The 18,540-nt window shown below is 47.7% G+C and overlaps 8 protein-coding genes across 9 annotated transcripts; 3 read left to right on the top strand and 5 right to left on the bottom strand.

The window, feature by feature from the left end:
• Window positions 1-5: 5 nt before the first annotated feature.
• On the bottom strand, window positions 6-2,933 carry LOC136184005 (probable methylthioribulose-1-phosphate dehydratase). Of its 2 annotated transcripts, XM_065970822.1 has the most exons (12): window positions 1,509-2,933; window positions 1,321-1,459; window positions 1,238-1,272; window positions 1,124-1,189; window positions 1,026-1,071; window positions 921-979; window positions 809-867; window positions 620-755; window positions 506-566; window positions 340-446; window positions 186-287; window positions 6-114 (listed from the first exon to the last, which is right to left on the bottom strand). In XM_065970822.1, exons 1-12 carry the CDS (start codon window positions 1,544-1,546, stop codon window positions 102-104), a joined length of 861 nt encoding a protein of 286 aa, XP_065826894.1. In that variant the 5' UTR covers window positions 1,547-2,933; the 3' UTR covers window positions 6-101. The 2 variants fall into 2 exon arrangements, with proteins under 2 accessions (XP_065826894.1, XP_065826893.1); XM_065970821.1 differs by having other exon boundaries at window positions 1,238-1,459.
• On the top strand, window positions 1,617-3,358 carry LOC136184004 (uncharacterized). Its single transcript, XM_065970820.1, has 2 exons — window positions 1,617-3,001; window positions 3,138-3,358. The coding sequence occupies exons 1-2, from the start codon at window positions 1,667-1,669 to the stop codon at window positions 3,198-3,200; spliced, it is 1,398 nt and encodes a 465-aa protein (XP_065826892.1). The 5' UTR covers window positions 1,617-1,666; the 3' UTR covers window positions 3,201-3,358.
• Window positions 3,359-4,047: 689 nt separating this feature from the next.
• On the bottom strand, window positions 4,048-5,728 carry LOC136200032 (methylthioribulose-1-phosphate dehydratase-like). The gene is made up of 11 exons (XM_065990360.1): window positions 5,707-5,728; window positions 5,463-5,604; window positions 5,373-5,407; window positions 5,238-5,303; window positions 5,124-5,169; window positions 5,018-5,076; window positions 4,906-4,964; window positions 4,718-4,853; window positions 4,607-4,667; window positions 4,441-4,547; window positions 4,048-4,385 (listed from the first exon to the last, which is right to left on the bottom strand). Exons 2-11 carry the CDS (start codon window positions 5,517-5,519, stop codon window positions 4,280-4,282), a joined length of 732 nt encoding a protein of 243 aa, XP_065846432.1. The 5' UTR covers window positions 5,520-5,604; window positions 5,707-5,728; the 3' UTR covers window positions 4,048-4,279.
• A 384-nt stretch (window positions 5,729-6,112) lies between these two features.
• Window positions 6,113-7,956, bottom strand: LOC136200146 (polyribonucleotide 5'-hydroxyl-kinase Clp1-like). Its single transcript, XM_065990490.1, has one exon. It carries the CDS (start codon window positions 7,949-7,951, stop codon window positions 6,677-6,679), a length of 1,275 nt encoding a protein of 424 aa, XP_065846562.1. The 5' UTR covers window positions 7,952-7,956; the 3' UTR covers window positions 6,113-6,676.
• Window positions 7,957-8,012: 56 nt separating this feature from the next.
• On the bottom strand, window positions 8,013-9,537 carry LOC136200145 (uncharacterized). Its single transcript, XM_065990489.1, has 2 exons — window positions 9,485-9,537; window positions 8,013-9,420 (listed from the first exon to the last, which is right to left on the bottom strand). The coding sequence occupies exon 2, from the start codon at window positions 9,417-9,419 to the stop codon at window positions 8,142-8,144; it is 1,278 nt and encodes a 425-aa protein (XP_065846561.1). The 5' UTR covers window position 9,420; window positions 9,485-9,537; the 3' UTR covers window positions 8,013-8,141.
• LOC136200143 (polycomb protein suz12-like) lies at window positions 9,480-12,568 on the top strand. The gene is made up of 13 exons (XM_065990486.1): window positions 9,480-9,633; window positions 9,689-9,735; window positions 9,916-9,977; window positions 10,033-10,089; window positions 10,137-10,263; window positions 10,316-10,891; window positions 10,944-11,106; window positions 11,158-11,468; window positions 11,520-11,677; window positions 11,738-11,839; window positions 11,894-11,996; window positions 12,054-12,133; window positions 12,187-12,568. The coding sequence occupies exons 1-13, from the start codon at window positions 9,519-9,521 to the stop codon at window positions 12,404-12,406; spliced, it is 2,121 nt and encodes a 706-aa protein (XP_065846558.1). The 5' UTR covers window positions 9,480-9,518; the 3' UTR covers window positions 12,407-12,568.
• LOC136200144 (ubiquitin carboxyl-terminal hydrolase 22-like) lies at window positions 12,363-15,021 on the bottom strand. Its single transcript, XM_065990487.1, has 15 exons — window positions 14,889-15,021; window positions 14,678-14,810; window positions 14,477-14,590; window positions 14,330-14,416; window positions 14,083-14,270; window positions 13,846-13,993; window positions 13,666-13,780; window positions 13,460-13,605; window positions 13,214-13,395; window positions 13,104-13,163; window positions 12,956-13,044; window positions 12,864-12,899; window positions 12,726-12,810; window positions 12,604-12,668; window positions 12,363-12,544 (listed from the first exon to the last, which is right to left on the bottom strand). Exons 1-15 carry the CDS (start codon window positions 14,997-14,999, stop codon window positions 12,502-12,504), a joined length of 1,602 nt encoding a protein of 533 aa, XP_065846559.1. The 5' UTR covers window positions 15,000-15,021; the 3' UTR covers window positions 12,363-12,501.
• A 233-nt stretch (window positions 15,022-15,254) lies between these two features.
• Window positions 15,255-17,072, top strand: LOC136200208 (uncharacterized). Its single transcript, XM_065990559.1, has 2 exons — window positions 15,255-15,846; window positions 15,898-17,072. The coding sequence occupies exons 1-2, from the start codon at window positions 15,264-15,266 to the stop codon at window positions 16,983-16,985; spliced, it is 1,671 nt and encodes a 556-aa protein (XP_065846631.1). The 5' UTR covers window positions 15,255-15,263; the 3' UTR covers window positions 16,986-17,072.
• The last annotated feature ends 1,468 nt before the right edge of the window (window positions 17,073-18,540 follow it).

Here is an 18,540-nt window from a genome sequence, read left to right on the forward strand (position 1 = left end):
CGTGGAAGCATCCGCCGAGAGGAAACACGCGAAACCTCCGAACACCTCTTTTCTTAGCAATAAAACAAGGATGTCCGTGTGGGGCGGGGCGATCTTCCTTTTCATTCTAGTCTTCTACATTTCAGTGGACATTTTGATTTTATTGCATGCATATACAGAGTAGGTTCCATATGATGAACACTCACATGTATAATGCGTCGTCCGTCATTGTTTCTTTCTTTGAGACGTCCAATCCGTATTTTTTCATTTCTACGGCAATGCCAAATAGATAGTCTAGGGCTTCGCACCTAAAAGTCGAAATAAATCGTTTGATAGAAATGTGTATGTGTACAGTCTTACATGATCTTTGCCTTTTGCCACGTTGAACCCCACATGTACAAGCCGTGACCTCGTACCAACACGGCGCACGTTTCTGGATACTTGTCAATCACTGCACCCATGGGATCCTTTCAAGTGGAGAAAGTCAACAAATAAACTATTTTCTATCTCGTAAATAATGTCTTGCTTTTAAACCAATTTCTTCTGCCCTGTTTTCAATTATGGGAATTATTAGCTCCTCGTCAAACCTGTGCTATTATGCCATTATTTTCTGTAATAGCATAAAGTAGTCATATAGTGCCTGTAATTTCTTCCTTTCTCTTCATTTGCTATGGCTTTGATCATCTGGAGGTTGGAGATACGAAACTCGTCTCCAGGCCAAAACAACGTGGCCATCACAGCATTGGGTGAGTGCGTGTGAATAACGGCGCCAGCATCTAAAAAAAATCAATTAATCTCAGACCCCTTTCACATATAAGCAACTGTATACTTCTTTTCTGATAAGCGTTCATAAACACTGGAAAACACGAGCTCGGTCGAAGGTTCTTACTGCCAAAGCAACACGTGAATAAATTACAAAGCCAGAAAAATCAGATCCTTGCCTTGGATCAGGACACGAAATTTGATCTCCCTTTATGTCAAAGACAAACATGTCATCAGGCTGCAATAAAACGTTGCACAAGTCTCCAAATTGACGTCCGTTTCACCTTGATTCTCTCTTTCTGCACACCAGAAGGCGCAACATAAATATCGCTTTAGGGAAAATAAAGCTGAGTAGACTATAAGGTGTTCTCGTACGTCATACCCATCCGAATCTTTTATGCTAACGCTTCCGCCTGAGCCCGTAGTCCAGCCTAGGTTGTAGAAATGCCTAGTAACGAATTCAAAAGAGCCAAAGGGGTCAATAAGATGTGAGTACGTGTAGAGCTCTGGAATCAATCTCCTTGGATGCTCCTGCAAAGCGAACGCTGACGTAGACTGTGGCACAGGTGTCTTGCGAACCGCATCAGAGTCTGCACTGTTCGTTGAAGACGAAGCTGAGTCTCGATCTCCGCTCATTTCCCTGGGTAATTTCGAGCACAAAGGGTACTCTCGCGTGCTTATCCGTTTGCGAGAAGACGACGCCGACATCTGGAAGTGGCTAAAAAGGCCCGTACTACACGGAAATAGATATATATAAAAATTCTTACCGATAGTAACAATTAATCAATTGAATGAGAGTCGGCATAAACTACAAGAGATGAAACTAATAAATCTAGACTTGTATTGGTGGACATTATTTGCATCATCTTTGTATGTAAACTAGTCTCACGTGCGATCTGACCCCGCTTTCAATCAAGTGACGACTATGGGCAACAAGGAATCGACGAAAAAGCCGAGCAAAGACAAAGGATTCATCGAAGTCACAGCGACGACGTGCCCTTCCGACGTCCAATTCAACGCCGCCAATAGCCGCGCCGTCTGCATCGGAGTCGGCCGTTCCGTTCACATGCAACGACAGTCGCACGACGTGCCAATGTGCGACAGAGACGCCAAGATCGTCAACGACGCCATGGAAAAAGAGCTCGGATTTCCGTCACAACTTCTCGCTTCCGACTCATACTATTCCGCCACAAAAGCCAATGTTCTTCACTGTTTCACAAAGGCGGCAAAAGAAGTCGAAAGCGACGGCATATTATTCATTTTTTTCTCGGGCCCTGCGACTCGGTACGCCGAAACGCAAATCGGACTAGCCAATTCCGACTTCAACGGCGACGCAGCCCAACTCATAACATGCGACGAAATAGTGAAGGCACTGGGAGAACTCAAATCGACTCGAAGTCGTATCATCGCAATGTTCGATTGTCGCCTGGCTGCGGCTCTCGCGCAAACGCTCGTCGTTCGAATCGGCGCCGACTACAGCGCTCACTTCGTCGTCGCCTGTTCGACGCCGGAGAAATCTCTCTTCGCCGACGAACTGGGCTCGGGAGCGTTCGCCTATTTTCTCGTTTGCTACTTGAAAACGATCACGGAAAAGGGAATGATGAATGTGGATGCCTTGACGAAGTACTGTATGTCTCGTTGTCGCGCTCTCGCCGATCTCGTTCTCCAGCGCGACGACGCGGCGGATCAATCCGCTTATATGGATCCAAAGCATATCAGTTCGATCGAATTGACTTGGCATGAGATCGACGGCGGTTTGAGAGTCCGCAGCGTGCCGTCAGGTGACGAGACGGACAGCGGGAGACGCGCTGTGTCTTATGAACGCTGCTTTGATTATCTTGACTATCAGGACGAATCTGCACTCAAGGTCGACAACGAATGGTCGAAAAAGATTGTCGGCTGGTTGAGTCAGAAAGTCGAGCCTCAGTTGAGAATCTTGCGGGAGCATCTCGGTGATGAGAGGCTTCGTAGGACTGTGATTGGTTTGGTTATGAGATCTGCTGGCTTGCTGATTGGATGGCACAAGCCTGAGTTGGCTACGGAGCCAAACACATTTATGCTGAGTGCCTTTCGCGTCAAGGAGACTATGATTGCCGTTTTAGGTGAGTCGGAGAACGATCAGGTGACGTTCTACGCCGATTTGAGGTACTATATGCTGGGAGTTGCTGTGGCGGTGCGAAAGGAAATCGGCGAGTTGATCCGCTTAATAGATTTCGGAAAACGGCTGATAAGAGACGAGGGCGGAGATGAAAGGGACGCGGTAAGAATCGCCTGGTCCCTCTCGCGCACGCCGGTATAATAAGGTCGACCGTTTGTATGACGACGGGCGTACGGGCGCGAGAGGGTCTGGCTGGGCAGGCTAACTTTTCTCTTATACCCGTTCTTCTTCTGACTAGAGACGACACATCGATGAAGCATCTTTTGGTCATCTTCCTCAACCTATTGAAGACTTCTACTGAGCTTTGATAGTGCACGAGAAGCAGAACCCACTCTGCATGCCGGTTGTGACTTGACTAATATTTGCTCTCTTCTCTCATTTCATATCCACAAAACGAATGTCACTAATAAGCAAGCAGTTTCTAGGCAACGGATGCGCCGCAGGCGAGAGCAACGTCAACGTCCTCTTCTCCATGCTCACATCAGTAACGACAACAAACCCGGCCACATTCGTTCTCGCTAAATCCTCGCTGGGTCCGCTCGCCAGACTGAGACCGCACACGCAGTGAAGCAAGTCCATGTCGAGCGCAACGGAGACGACTTTCGTAGCACTGTCGTCCTTCTTCGCATCCAACGGCAAGCACGAATCGGGCACGCGCGGCTGCCCAATCTTAAAAACGAGAACGTCGTCGAAGCTCACGTTAAACGAATGCGGATACAACGACTCCGGACTCCTTCGCGGTGCCGTAGAACTTTTGCGCCGTTGGCGAAGGAGACTCGGAATTGCTGGCTTCGACCCAATTCGGTGCCGAATATTTCCGCCGTGCCTTCGAGAAGCTTCAGCGTCACCGAATCGGTGTCTTTCGACTTCGAAACAAAGCTCCGTTTTCGCGCTAAGGCTCTCATGGCCGGCTCTCATTCGGCGATGCCTCGCCTATATCCGGGAGTTTTGCATACGGGTACATTACTCGCATTTTTGATTGGTCCCAGAATTTCAATTCACCGATAAATTTTCTTCCAAATTTTATCGAATTGCGTGACATCTCTTTTTACATCCGGTAGTCTATTCGCATAAAGAAAGATGACGGGTCACGTGTCTTTTGCCGTCGTTCGTCGTCGTCCTTTTCCGGATCGATGAGCGATGAGCGCTAAGTAGTTTTATTAGTCGTAAACCACAAACAGCAGCAACACACTTGACTGAGTAACTTGACCTACTGTACAGTCAGTGTACTAACTGCATGACAGACACCGGGTACATACAGGACAGTACATACAGTCTACATGTATACCGTATATATATAAACGAATTAATAGGCGGCCTTACCTGGCCTTTACCAACTTTGTCACGGGCTGCAGTCCCGGATTACAGACAGATGAGCACTCACATGTATAATGCGTCGTCCGTCATTGTTTCTTTCTTTGAGACGTCCAATCCATATTTTTTCATTTCTACGGCAATGCCAAATACATAGTCTAGGGCTTCGCACCTAAAAGTCGAAATCAATCATTTGATAGAAGGTGTGTGTGAGTATATAGACTCACATGATCTTTGCCTTTTGCCACGTTGAACCCCACATGTACAAGCCGTGACCTCGTACCAACACGGCACACGTTTCTGGATATTTGTCAATTGCTGCATCCATGGGATCCTTTCAAGTGGAGAAAGTCAACAAATAAACTATTTTCTATCTCGTAAATAATGTCTTGCTTTTAAACCAATTTCTTCCACCGTGTTTTCAATTATGGGAATTATTAGCTCCTCATCAAACCTGTGCTGGTATTATTTTCTGTAATAGCATAAAGGAGTCATATATAGTGCCTGTAATTTCTTCCTTTCTCTTCATTTGCTATGGCTTTGATCATCTCGAGGTTGGAAATACGAAACTCGCTTCCAGGCCAAAACAACGTAGCCATCACAGCATTGTTCGAGTGCGTGTGAATAACGGCACCAGCATCTAAAATCAACTACTAATCTCAGACCCCTTTCACATATAAGCAACTGTATACTTCTTTTCTGATAAGCGTTCATAAACACTGGAAAACACGCGCTCGGTCGAAGATTCTTCCTGCCAAAGCAACATGTGAATAAATTACAAAGACAGAAAAATCAGATCCTTGCCTTGGATCAGGACACGAAATTTGATCTCCTTTTATGTCAAAGACAAACATGTCACCAGGCTGCAATAAAACGTTACAGAAGTCTCCAAATTGACGCCCGTTTTCACCTTGATTCTCTCCTTCTGCACACCAGAAGGTGCAACGTAAATATTGCTTTAGGGAAAATTAAGCGGAATATAAGGTGTTGTTGTCCACGTTGCAGTCTTAGTTGGGTAACTTACCCATCCGAATCTTTTATGCTAACGCTTCCGCCTGAGGCAGAAGCCCAGCCTAGGTTGTAGAAATGCCTAGTAACGAATTCAAAAGAGCCAAAGATTTGATTAATAAGATTAATAAGATTAATAAGATTTGAGTACGTGCAGAGCTCTGGAATCAATCTCCTTGGATGCTCCTGCAAAGCGAACGTTGTCGTAGACTGTGACACAGACGTCTTGCTAACTACTCACTGCATCAGAGTCTGCGCCGTTCGTTGAAGACAAAGCTGGGCCTCGATCTCCGTTCATTTCGCTGGGTAATTTCGAGCGCAAAAGGTAAGGGTAATCTCGCGTGCTTATTCGCGCTTGCGAGAAGATGACGTCGACTAAACGTCTGTAAGTCACACGTAGTTTTTCCTGTTAATATCAACCACTTCCCCCCAGATTCCGGGGGGAGGACCATATATGGAAAGGTGGATTATTCGCCGTAACTTACCTAATTACTGAGGGTGCCGCGGCGAGTGCAAATAGACTATAACACTTTACCCGAAGCGGACTCGAAGCGGACGACGATCGGTATTTGCAAACGATCACGGGAAGCCAATGAATGTGGTGGATGCCTTGATGATTGAAGTAGACTGTATGTCTCGTTGTCGCGCTCTCGCCAATCTCGTTCGATCCAGCGGCGGAACAATCTGCAAGCGTTCATAGGACAATCTGACGGGCACGCTGTGGACTCTCAAACAGAGTTCTCGCTAGAAATGTTGATCCAGGTGGCGCGCGCAAAAAATTTTTGCACCACGCCCACTTTTTTACTTGACCACACCCACTCAAGGCATATTAATTAATTCTATTAGTAGGTTTATTACACTTTGATGACACCAAATCTGAGTGTGGAGTGATCTTAACGCACTTGCTTTGCAGTTTCTACGTATGGCATTAAACAAAGTAGAAGTTTTTTTACAGTGGCGCAGAAGACCAAATTTTGTTAACCGGGTAGTGCAAATAACACCAGGGTGGCGCAGTACCACTCGGTAAACGTCTAGCGAGAACTCTGAGTCTCAAACCGCCATCGATCTCAGAAAGTCAATTCTATCGAACTGATACGCTGCTTAGATTATCTCGACTATCAGGACGAATCTGCACTGAAGGTCGACAACGATTGGTCGAAAAAGATTGTCTGCTGGTTGAGTCAGAAAGTCGAGCCTCAGCTGAGGATCTCTCGCGCACGCCGGTATATAAAGGTCGACCGTTTATACGGCAACGGGCGTACGTGCGCGAGAGGCTCTGGCTGGGCATGCCAACTTTTCTCTTATACCCGTTCTTCTTCTGACTAGAGACGACACATCGATGAAGCATCTTTTGGTCATCTTCCTCAACCTATCGAAGACTTCTACTGAGCTTTGAGTGTATGAGAAGCAGAACCCACTCTGCATGCCGGTTGCGACTAATTTTGCTCTCTTCTCTCATTTCATATCCACAAAACGAATGTCACTAATAAGCAAGCAGTTTCTAGGCAACGGATGAGCCGCAGGCGAGAGCAACGTCAACGTCCTCTTCTCCATGCTCACATCAGTAACGACAACAAACCCGGCCACATTCGTTCTCGCTAAATCCTCGCTGGGTCCACTCGCCAGACTGAGACCGCACACGCAGTGAAGCAAGTCCATGTCGAGCGCAACGGAGACGACTTTCGTTGCACTGTCGTCCTTCTTCGCATCCAACGGCAAGCACGAATCGGGCACGCGCGGCTGCCCAATCTTAAAAACGAGAACGTCGTCGAAGCCCACGTTAAACGAATGCGGATACAACGACTCCTTCGCGGTGCCGTAGAAATACTTCCGCACGGCCGCCATTCGGGCGTCATTCCGAAACGATCGACTCCGCGAGACGACGCCGCCCGATTTCGGCAGCAAAACGACCTGAACCGACGATCCCAAACTCGTCTTGAGCTGACTAAACAAACGCTCCTGATCCAAAACGAGAACGACGTTCGCATCGAATTCCATGACGGCGTGAACGATCGCCTTGAAGCCGAACCCGTCGATCCAGCCGCACGTGTTCACCACGCATCCGGACGCGCGACACTCGGCAAACGTGCCGAATCGTCGTCGAACGACGCGCGCTAGCTCGGAAATCAAAGCCAGATAAAGATCCGAGTTCTCCGACGGCGACGCCGAGCCGTAGTGAAAGACGAGCGGCGCGCGCAACGCGAACGTGCCCTCCTCGACGTCGGCCGGTCTATCGACCGGTAACGCGGCAACGCATCCGGGAACGCTTATCGAATTTTGTCCGCAATCTAAATCGACGTAGACGGGCTGGCGGCCCCAGCGCGTCGCGTAGCCGAGTAGGATGCGACAGAGCGTCGTCTTGCCGACGTCTTTCGAGCCGACGATGACGACGCGCGGTCCGACGAGGTCGCGCGCGCGTTCGACGCTTTCGCGCATTTTTTCTAGCGCCGCGTGCGCGTTCAGGTACGCGACCATGGGCGTGTCCGTGCTCACGTACGGATGGAGGGGACGACCGCGCAACTGGACGCGGCAGCCGTGCCACGTGAAGACGGCGACTTTTGCGCCGTCGGCGAACGAGAATTGCTGGCTTGGCGGCAATTCGGTGCCGAATATTTCCGCCGTGCCATCGAGAAGCTTCAGCGTCACCGGATCGGTGTCTTCAACTTCGAAACGAAGCTCCGTTTGCGCGCTAAGGCTCCATTCGGCGACGGGAATTGTGCTCGCGTCCATTTGTGTCCGGGGACTTTGTGTGATAGACTATACGGGAGTTTCTATACGAGGGAAGGAAACTTTCGAAATTAGATTTCTGCGAATCCAACGTAGGAGATAGCCAAAATATTCAATAGTTGATATAAAAAGATGCGGCAGCACACAAAGTACAAACTTACCAAAACCAAAAGTAACTATGTTCATTTTTCGGCTAGCAAAACACCTCTTTAAGAGCAGTTTCAACAAGCCTGCTGTGAAATGTGAGCTCCTTTCCACCATCACAGTAAAGCAGAATATCTTTTTTGACCAAAAGTTTAAGATCTGCTTCCCAGGCTGAGACACTTCCATATTGGTCTGCTGCATTCAATCCAAGTGTGGTTGTTGCCTTTTCAGTGCTCAGCTTTCCTTTTCCTTTCATCATTTCCTTTATCAATTCATGCCTTTTTCTTATCCTCTCAGGAACACTTTTGTAGCCTGACAATGATGTGTGTAAATCGCATGGCTGCAAGGAACTGAATGTAACTTCACCGATCAGCTTTTTGGACAGGGCTTCATATGTATAGGATTTTTCGTTCTGTACGATTTCTCGCACCCAGTGGAGATGCTGAAGGCGGCCATTAGTCAGTTTATCGTAGACTTCATTGCCATCAACGTTGCAGTCCTCTAATGCTGTACTAAGGAATGCCTTAGCATCTTTTTCAGATATATCCTGTACGATGAACTCCTTCATTCGACTTGCTCTTCCAGGAACTTTTCTCATATTTTGAAGTGCAATGCCGCCACTGTCGATAAAAGCAAAAATGACAAGACCGTCGTCAGCGAGTTTTTTGGCCCAATGCTGCAATCGCTCTAGTTGCTGATCGTTTCTGTCAGCCAGTACGTTGATGTCATCGAGGCCAATGACCAACGGCCTCCTGTTCTTTTCCTTGAATTGACGACCCTGCGTCGCCAATACGTTGCCAATATAATCAATGGCCGTCTCGGCATCATTGGGGATGGTGTACAAAGGCCGGTAGCGGTATCCGAAGTGAGATCGCAGTTTTCCGGGCAACGTTTGCGGCTCATTTTCGACGGCAATGCCCATGGAGCGCGCAATATCTACAGCGACGTGCTTGCTCGTTCTCACATCGGCCATGATGATACCGCAATCCTTCTTCTTCTCTTTCGTTTCTTCGATCAGCTCGCAGGCCGTCTCCTTGATGAGGCGAGATTTTCCGCAGCCGTGTGGACCGCTGATGACGTAGTAGAACCTCGAGTTTTCGTCCGGCGAAAGACATTTGGCCAAAGGCTTTCGTTCGGACTTTCTGTCGATTAGAAAGCGCTCTTCTTGATAGTACGGTTTGTCGCAGTGTCCGAACTGAAGACGTTCTTCGATCTTCTTACGCTCAAGACGGTGTTCCCATTCTTCGCATAAGAAATCTGCATATGCAACAGCTGCTGTAGCTGCAAGGCTCCCAAAGGCTACTTTTAACTTCGTCAGTCGGTTCATACTTGAGTCAAAGCACAGATGCGCTCAAATAACGGTTTTTTATATCCGGGAAACTGTATACCTACCTACGCGGCGTGGTGTTATGGTTGTTGTCGAACAATGATAAAGGGTCTCCGCGGCGTCGACAGTTTTCGTTCAAGTTCGGACGTAACGGGCGAACGATCGTTCGAGCAGCTGCGCGCCGACTACAACCAATTTTTGAAAGTATACGAACGTGAGTTCAAGTTTTTTTCAGCGAGGTGAACCGAGACAACACCGTGTCGCTTCAGTTCCTACCCAACTTTATCGGCTGCTCCGAAAGAGACAGGAAACGTCGGTAAGACGCATAGCACTGGACTAGGAAAGAGGTCGTAAAGTATCTAGTATATTATAAGCGCATGCAGATGATAAGACCACGTACAGTACTCCCCTAGCTGTCTGAGTTGTACAGCGGAGAAAGTATCTGCAAGTAGCACTGTTTCACCTATCGTGGGTCTTGATTTGTCTGTAATCTTAGCCTTATTATCTCCGTCGCAATTTGACGTACATGAGAAAAGACGGAAACAAGAAGCAAAAGCGGTAAAGTTACTGATCGCCCCGAGGGAAACAAACCGGCTACGTTTATCCCAAATAGAAAAAATTTTCGCGTTAACGACATGCTAACTCAGCTTCAGGAGAACGAAGAACAGACGTAAATTTAGGAAGCGAGACAGTGGACTTGATTATAGATATCTATAGCCCTCCCGCGGGAAACTTTCACTTCACCTTCGAGGCTTTCCACAGTCCCGCCGGAAAGAAAGAAAAAGAATTGACTCTCGAACCCATACTCGTACGCATAAGCCAGAGAAGCGGTCGATCGAAACAAGTATTCATATAATAATAATCATGGGAAGATAACCTAATGACGTCTTCTCCAGCGCGGAGCATACTCGGCTAAAGAAGTGAAGTTGGCCCCAAGAAAAGTGCAACGACGTAGCGGCTACAACGACGAAAACGACGACGACGACGGCGGCGCCGAGACGGGTGACGACGGAAACGACGGCACGGAGGGTACGTTTTCCTGCGACGTTTCCATACCGTACGCAAGTCTTCTCGACGTGGAACGCGTGGACAACGCTCTCGGCGCTCTTCATTCCTACGTCCTGCGTGTGAGGGTTACTCTCGGCAAAGAGGAGTCAGTCCAAAAGGAAACCGAGCAAAATAAAACGGATTACGACGATCTCCAGTGGGATTCGATTGACTCCGAACAATCGAGTTTCCATAGCGACGACGACAAAGACAAAGACAAAGACAAAACGTCGACGACCGATTATCCGAAACGTTTCGACGTCCATTTCGTTTTGTACGACGCGACGCGAGATTTTGTCTGCGAGGAGGGCGACTACGAGCTTTGTGCCAATCGAGTCAAGTCGTTTGGATCGTTTCCGCTGAAGACGATCGCACAGCGACGACGCGCCAAGTGGGACGACTGCAGTCAGGCCGGCCCGGTCATTGTAAGAACGACGAGTTCGTTGGTCTTTCTCTAATAGCGCTATTTCGTTGTAGAGAAAGCGCTTGGGATCCAACATGGCTTTGAAAGAGTATTTGAAATTTTCGTTTGCGTGGGACGGATGCCATCCGATTCACGTCTTTTCTCCTCGACGCTATTGCAAACGTGCAAGGCACGCGAAAATTGGGAAAACGAAATCGGAAAATGTGACGTCAAAAGGTTAAGAATTTTGAATGGTCTAACCTCCCATCTGACTCCGCGTTTCTTCAGGATCCGCTTTGTCGTCGTCGTCGTCATCGTCGTCGTTGTCGTGTGGGCTCGGCTTTGGCGCTGTGGCGACAAAGCGACGTCACCGAAGCGTCGTCGTTCAGAACGGCGGCGGCGGCGGCGGCGGCGGCGTCGACGCACTGCCGTCGCCCGAACAGATCATGTTTCGGTATCTGTACGACGGCAATGCGCGACAGCAGACGGAAGTGATCAGCGACTTGGCGTGCTGCTGGTGCAGAGTCAAATGTCCGACGTTGTGTGGCCTGCTCAAGCATCTTCAGCTGTGCCATCCGCGATTCCTTTTCACCTATACGGTAGGTTAGAATAAACGAACGAAGTGACACGTAGTGAGGAGGGTTCTCAAGCCTCAACCTAAAGTGGGTCAGATCGACGTTCGACTTAACGAATGTTATGGAGCTGAGAACGACGACGGCGACGTTGTTCAGCGCGAGCGCGTTCTGCCAAGCCGTCGACACTTTCCGAGAAAAAGAAAGTCTAGTACAAGCGTTCTAGTTAGCTCAAAGTATAAGACCTATAATAATAACCCGTTCACCTTTATATGAGATGGAACTAAACACTTTAGAAACAAAAGACTTAGGTTCGATGATCTGACGGAATTTATGGTAAAGGAGCCGTCCGATGGTGGAGCCGCCGTCGGACTTTCGCCGCAAATCAAGACGGACAGGTGAAGCAGTCTCTGTCTTCGTTTTCACTAGATCAAGAGATTTCTTCCCGACAGAGTTTATTATCATTCCACGACAAGCATGCCGCTTTCGTCCGAATCGGACGTCGACAGCGAGATCGAAATCGATCCGCCTTGGATGAGAGCGAATATGAAAATGGTGTCGTTCTACAGTCAAAGGTGTGTTTTTTTTTGACGAATTGCGTGTCCGTTTCAGATGATCAACGAGTTTACCGATGTAAACGACGCCGAAAAAGAGATGATGAAATTGTGGAATCTTCACGTCATGAGAATAAAGTAATAAGTTTAATTGACCGTTTTTATTTATTGGCAAAGTGCCTCTGTCGCAGTCCCTTTGCCGATGCGCACATGGCGTCGATTTGTCGTCAATTCGTGGAGAAGTACGGACGAGACGTCGTCGAGAAGAATCTCGTCGGCAATTTTATCTTCCACTTGGCCAATCTAAGCAACTATCAACTCATTTCGCCGACGTGCGTGTCGGAGTGCATGCGAACGGTGCGAAGGATTCAGGCTAGCGGGATAAGAGAAGATGTGCCATCTCGCGAATAGGCACGAACTCAAAAAAAGAAGAAACGAGCGCAAATAAAACGGAACGTTTTTTCTCTTACTATTCACACTGAGCTGCAGTTTTAGCTAATAGATTCTCACTCGTAATCCAATACCTGCTTGTGATAGAATAGTAGATAGCTGAATAAAAAACGAAAAGTTATAGAACTGAAGCGAGAGCGCGCAGAGGAAAAACTCACGCTTCTGAGCGTAGAACTTCTGACACGGTCACCTTAGTGATCCAAGCGTCATCGCAATTGAACCACTAGACGTTTTGACTGTGTAAGGGGAGGGAAAAAAATTCCTTGGTCGTCTGTCTTACTTGATCTCGCTGCTGTCTCACGTAGCACGTGTAGTGACCTGTTTCCATCGTGCCGCTGTGATTGACGACAGCAAAGAGACAATACCTAGCGTTGAAAGCACTCACTGATGGTCCTAAATGTTTCTCCTCAAATCGTACTTATTCTTCAGCGAGTGTCTATTGTGCGATGCGCCCCTAAGCGTATAGCAAAAGCTCGCCAAGCAGAGAAAAAAAAATGCACGCGTTTTCACCTTTCCGTCATGTAAGGACCCATGTCTAGCTCCAAGGGAAATGGCATGAATCGAGATATCTTTCTCGACTTCTTCCCATGTTCGAATCTCTACGCCGGTCAAAACGTGTAACAAAAGAACGGAAAAAAGAAAACCGCGAGCCACTTGCTTTCAAGTGAAAACACAAAATAACGGGAATCTTTCTAAGAGTCAACTGCTTAGTCGATTCCTAGTACACCATCAACTAACGTACTCTTTTTCTCTAATCGTCGATCGTACCTGATACGTTCTGCATGTGCTACACTTTATCTTCGCCTCGCTACCGAGTCTCTCAGGATGGGTGAAGCGTTCCAGACACTCGAGCAGAGTATTCGGCGTTCGACTGGTCGGCGAGAGCAGAGGACCGCGCTGCGGCGGCGGCTGCGGCGGCGGCGATCGTCTCAGCGGAGTCAGTGCACCGTCTTTCGAAGAAGACCAAGACGCGTCAATAGAACGAACGGGAAGAGATAAATCGAATCATCGAACCCGCAGGAAAAAAGGACGTCATTATTTTCGTTGGCGACGGAGTGAGATTGGTTGCCGTCATTCGATTGAACGGTTTCGTCGGCACGATTGCGTTGCCCAAATCGAGCGAAATGTCCCAGAAAGGATCAATCGTCGTCGAAACGCACCTCACGGGGAGAGAGAAATAAAAAGAAAAAAAAAACGCGCAAAGAGGTACATCAACTCACTTGCATTCCTGACATATGACGTCCGATTGAAGTTGACCTGTGCACAATTTTTCAATGATGCTTTCGGTTTCGAGCGACGCGCCTCCGTTGTTCTCGTCACTTGACGGATTGTAATCTTTTGACGACAGAAAGTTAAGTTAAGGAACGAACGTGTATGGAGTCCCCCCCCTCCCCCCCAACCTTGGCTGTGCTGATGAAGAATGTCAAGAGCGGCCATGAAAAATTCGTGGGCATCCTGTTGCTCGTAACCGGCCAAGTGGTGGGCATTTTGCCAGACGAGATGCAAAAGTCGATACGGAATCAACGGCGTCGACACGCCTTTGTAAAACTGAACGAAAGCGTCACAAATAAAAGAAAAGGCCCCCCCCCCCCCCCCCCCACGTTACACATATATCTAACTGTGACGACGTCTTTTACCTCTTGGAAGAGCGACGCCAATTCGCACATGAGACACTTGCTCGATTTCGACGTTCCGCTGCCGCTGCTGTACCGGCACATGTGCTGATCAGCGAGGAAGAAATCGCGAAGTGTCGGCGTGTGAACCAGCGCTTGGAGAATGCAATTCATGAAGCAAGTGTTGCCAAGATTGTGTAGTCCGCGTAACCCTTGGACATAAAAAAGGAAAATAAAATTTGTGTATTTCTATGAGCGTGCGTCGACCGACCAACAGTCGATTGTTCGCAGAGTTTTCGCCTTTTCGGGTTCGTCGCTAAGAATTCCTGATCGTCAACAGACGGAATCCACTCAATCCCTAAAACACAATCCAATTTCGCTAAGAAAGAGAGAAGGCTCGCAGCTTATTTAAACAAACTGGTTTTCAGCCACGTTTCACTCGACTTCCTTTGCAACAGCATCTCCACTTCCGCGTCGTAAACATACGATTGACAGGCAAAGCAAAAGACTTGACCATAGCTCAAATCAACAACTACAAGAGGATAAAAATGGCAGTCAATTAATTAATTAATTAATTAATTAATTAAAACTCAATACAGAAATTCAATCGCTAAAGTACCCAATTGGTGTCGAGTCTTAGAAGAGTGCTTGTGAATGTGCTTCTCCCTGTAGCAGCCCGTATAGACGCAGTGGAGACAGGCGTGCAGACGGCCGCTGTAGCTTCCGCACTCCTTGCATACGCCGTAGGTAGCCTGGATAAAAAAACGACGACGGGTGTCGCGGTCGAGAGAAAGTCCCTCGTCTCCCCTTTTTTGCGATCGTCTACTTACTTTCAGCTTTGCTAAGGACGGCGAGGCGGTCGTGAAAAAGCAGGAAAAGATCGCTTCGAACGCGCGAAGGCCGTTGGATGACTTGAACTCGGCTAAGTGGCAACACGACATGCTAGAAACCAAAAGACGCGACCCTGACTACCCCGGATAATCATAGAAACACTGTGTGTATCTATGGATAGGTAAAGCAGAAAAATTTTCTGCCAAAATCAGGTGTGGTTTGAGCTTGCGCAGCGCGTGTAACGTAACTTCCAAATATGGTCAAGGAGAGTGACGTCACAAAGCAAGTGAGCAATAAAAAACAAATTATTTTCAGTTTTAATTAGAAACATCCTCGAACGTAATTTGATTACCGATAGTTACATCCGTAGTCGCATGGCGCAGCAGCTTCTAAAAAACCGTCTCTGGCAAGGGTTACGTAAGTGGCTTAGCAGCATTCTATTCAACGCAATAACCATTAGCACCGTGCTGATTGGCGGACTTCTCGACATCAATCGCTACGCCGGTCGGTGCGGTCACTTCAACGATTCTCGAGGAGCAACAGTGAACGGCAGCTACAAGTGCATAGCCAATGGCAATGCAACTGGACAACTGCCTGGCTACCTGTGGCCAAGATCGACAAGAAGTAGGCCAGCTTGGATCTACGTCTCTTTGATTTATACACTTTCATCATCGCTTTGCTGCGCCGCCTTGCTGTCTCGCGCCAGGGAGAGAAATAGAAATCAAAAGCGACTGAGCGTCAAAATTGAAAGCGAACGGCCACCGCTTCGTGCCGTGGCTAAGGAAAATCTGGACGGGCATACAAACGAACTACATCGAGTCTGTCTCATAATTCTACTCTGCACCAGTCTCGTTTTTCTTTACGAATGCATTGAAGTAGCTAGGGCAATTCTGTGCGATCGACCCTGGGAAGAATTCGCCTATCACGTTTGTGGAGGAGTCAACTTTCTCATGCAAGGTGAGCCAAAAAAAATATAGTCGACACCTCGACGAGACTATCTACGTATAGGAGCTCAGCTTTTCTTTGAGGCCAGGTATCAGCGCGAACAGCGATCGTTGCTCGGATGGCACAAGAAAGTATTCGTTTTCTTGGCCGTCTACAACCTGATGCATTGGATGGACAGCATTGTCAACAGCATATGCAAAGTCGACGTCGACAACGTAAAAATCGTCGGCGAAGGGATCTGGACGACGATTCGACCCGTACTCAGATCCTCAATGACATTTTTCCGCATTTTATCCTCCTCTTTGTATTTCACGTTGGCATTTCACAAGAAAAAGAGGAGGACGCGCGATGACGACAACGGCAACGCAATTACTGAAACTGCCCGAGAAAGCGACGTTCAGAGATATGGTACCAACTCGGATTTCTCTCGGCGTCGACTTGTCGATACCCTGCTAGCCTGTTCATTTTTCGGGATTCCTGTCGTGGTTTTGCCAACATTTATCTGCATTGTTCTTACACATATCAATCACTACGAGTCCGTCTGGGGAATGAAATGGATTCACATCAGCGTCCACGTTGTTCTAAATTCAATATCCAGTGCAATTCTCTTCACGTGTTTAACCCTGATACCAAATTGGAGAACCATAAATTCCAAGTTCGAATGGGCGTTTGACTCTGAAGCAATAGCATTGACTATTTTTGGTGTGGTCTCGGCTGGATTTCAATGCACGTACGTCGCCTATATTAGTCAGTGCCGCGAAGACTGCCACGCAGCCGGATATTCCGTCATTTCGTCGATTCTTCAACTGAGTGAAATACTACTTTGTCTCTCTCTGATTCTATTGGTGAAATTCAAAGGCGCCGTCAATTTAGAATCCATAGAGAAACACGTCGTCTTGATTTCCTCTCTCCTTGCCGTTGAATTCACCATCGGCCTGAGCCACATATTTCTCAGCATACAAAGAGAACACACCGACCGACTTATCGCCGACAGGCCCATTCTTCTAGGACTGATGCCATTTGTTGTCGACTTTCGCGTTCACTCGACGCTGCTGACCGTCTCCATCCTAGTCGACGTTCTTCAACCCCCAGAAGCAATGCGTAGGAAGTCTCGTCAATATGGTACATTTTTCAGTGTAACCAAAGAATAAGACTAGTTTGTTTGAGATTCAGTGAAACTAGGAGAACGTTTTGAGCTAGATTTGCTTGGCTCTTTCACTTAGCAGAGAAAGAAAGCATCGCACTGGTTGGGACGTACTGATTCGATCGCGTCAGCAGCAAACTAGCAATTCCCACGTAGGATACCTCCTATCTGGGACCTTCAGGTACCTTTATAATGATTGCAGTTCTGTTACGCGGCTGCAAAGAGATCGTTCTACCACGCTAGAAGGAGCAAAGAGGTGTTGGCTGGCCAAACGGTCAATTTAGGGCTGACCCGGAGCTGTGAGCACGCGCAGATCCTTCGCCTAGCCTCTTCGAGAACGTCTGAGTGCACGACAGCGTTCTAGCTCACGGTCTGGATACTGTATGGCCAGCTATCGCGACAAGGGAGGCCAACGGGCTAATGAATCGTTTCCGGACCGTCGAAAGAGAAACATGGCTTTTGCTTTCCCTGGCAGAGCTCTCCCTAATGTATCTGTATTGGGAGTGAAATCTTTGCACACTTGTTCTTTTCCAATGCCAAGAGAAAGACGCAATTTCAACCGCGCTTCTCTGCATATGGGCAGTTCGTGGAATAGCTTTGCTCACGTGCCGTTTCATCGAGAGTACGACTTCTTGTGTCAGGAACGAGACCTGAGGAAGAAGATACAGAGAGAAAGAGAAAAACAAATGGAAATAAGAAAGTAATACCTCAGCAATTTTATCAATGAACCATTTACAGTCGTTCGATGTTTGTGACAGAGATTTTGAAATAGCAAAGAGCGAATATCACAGAAATCATCTGAGAGACGTGAGACACTTGGAAGAGGAGAGAGAGAGGCTAAGAGTAGCAATCAAGCAGCGTGTACGAGCAGAGGTGCAGTTGAGCAAGCTCAGTCAAAGCAAGCCCATGCAGCTCGCAGGTTGTAGCAAAGTGAGACTCCAAAACGCTCGCGAGGTCTCTCTTCGACAGGGAAGCTTCATAAGGAAAGACGGAAAAAAGGAATAAAATATTTACCTACCATTTTATTTTTATATTTGATGCTATTAGATTAGTCACCTATTCGACAGACAAGAATCCCTACAAGCGCGGGGACTCCGCGAGAAGGCGCGTTGTGAGACCTGCCTAAAAGATCACCGGCCTAAAAGATCATGACGTCATCGTTACGTAGCCATACGTAACGATGACGTCGCATGTCTCGTATGATTTTCTTTACCTTTCCATGCCGTCTGCGGCACTATCTCTTCTTTTGGCAATCCCTATGCCGAAGAGTCCTTCGCCACTACGATCTACCACTGATCTTTTAAGCCGGTGATCTTTTATACCGCCGGCAAAAAAGATCACCGGCCTAAAAGATCAAATTGTCAGGAGCTTGTTAGCTAGGGCTCAATAGAACAATGAAAATGATCATCAGTCTCTTCTTCTTGCCCCGTCGCCCGCATAAAAGATCAAATTGTCAGGGGCTTGTTAGAACTACTCTTTCACAATTCTAGTACGAGAAAAGCACCATTTTTTTGTCACTTTCTCTTCAAACAGTTACTGCGCCCGGAAAGGGCAAATATCAT

The sequence above is a fragment of the Oscarella lobularis genome, chromosome 2 (assembly GCF_947507565.1).
Source record: "Oscarella lobularis chromosome 2, ooOscLobu1.1, whole genome shotgun sequence".
In the NCBI taxonomy this organism is placed as follows: Eukaryota; Metazoa; Porifera; class Homoscleromorpha; order Homosclerophorida; family Oscarellidae; genus Oscarella; species Oscarella lobularis.

Bases quoted from the DNA above. Each gene is read 5' to 3' on its own strand.
- LOC136200032 (XM_065990360.1), bottom strand. From the start codon at position 5,519: ATGAACGGAGATCGAGGCCCAGCTTTGTCTTCAACGAACGGCGCAGAC. The intron at 5,077-5,123 runs GTGAAAACGGGC...GTTTTATTGCAG, and splicing joins TGCAGAAGGAGAGAATCAAG to CCTGGTGACATGTTTGTCTT. The intron at 4,548-4,606 runs GCAAGACATTAT...TCCACTTGAAAG, and splicing joins TGGAAGAAATTGGTTTAAAA to GATCCCATGGATGCAGCAAT.
- LOC136200146 (XM_065990490.1), bottom strand. From the start codon at position 7,951: ATGGACGCGAGCACAATTCCCGTCGCCGAATGGAGCCTTAGCGCGCAA.
- LOC136184005 (XM_065970821.1), bottom strand. From the start codon at position 1,546: ATGCCGACTCTCATTCAATTGATTAATTGTTACTATCG. The intron at 1,072-1,123 runs GTATGACGTACG...TTTTCCCTAAAG, and splicing joins AGCATAAAAGATTCGGATGG to CGATATTTATGTTGCGCCTT. The intron at 567-619 runs GCACTATATGAC...ATAATAGCACAG, and splicing joins GAGAAAGGAAGAAATTACAG to GTTTGACGAGGAGCTAATAA.
- LOC136200144 (XM_065990487.1), bottom strand. From the start codon at position 14,999: ATGTCGTGTTGCCACTTAGCCGAGTTCAAGTCATCCAACGGCCTTCGC. The intron at 14,591-14,677 runs GTACTTTAGCGA...ATCCTCTTGTAG, and splicing joins TAAGACTCGACACCAATTGG to TTGTTGATTTGAGCTATGGT. The intron at 12,900-12,955 runs GTGAAAACGCGT...CTATACGCTTAG, and splicing joins GGTCCTTACATGACGGAAAG to GGGCGCATCGCACAATAGAC.
- LOC136200143 (XM_065990486.1), top strand. From the start codon at position 9,519: ATGATAAAGGGTCTCCGCGGCGTCGACAGTTTTCGTTCAAGTTCGGAC. The intron at 11,107-11,157 runs GTTAAGAATTTT...GCGTTTCTTCAG, and splicing joins GGAAAATGTGACGTCAAAAG to GATCCGCTTTGTCGTCGTCG. The intron at 11,469-11,519 runs GTAGGTTAGAAT...AGGGTTCTCAAG, and splicing joins GATTCCTTTTCACCTATACG to CCTCAACCTAAAGTGGGTCA.
- LOC136200145 (XM_065990489.1), bottom strand. From the start codon at position 9,419: ATGAACCGACTGACGAAGTTAAAAGTAGCCTTTGGGAGCCTTGCAGCT.
- LOC136184004 (XM_065970820.1), top strand. From the start codon at position 1,667: ATGGGCAACAAGGAATCGACGAAAAAGCCGAGCAAAGACAAAGGATTC. The intron at 3,002-3,137 runs GTAAGAATCGCC...TCTTCTGACTAG, and splicing joins GCGGAGATGAAAGGGACGCG to AGACGACACATCGATGAAGC.
- LOC136200208 (XM_065990559.1), top strand. From the start codon at position 15,264: ATGGCGCAGCAGCTTCTAAAAAACCGTCTCTGGCAAGGGTTACGTAAG. The intron at 15,847-15,897 runs GTGAGCCAAAAA...ATCTACGTATAG, and splicing joins AGTCAACTTTCTCATGCAAG to GAGCTCAGCTTTTCTTTGAG.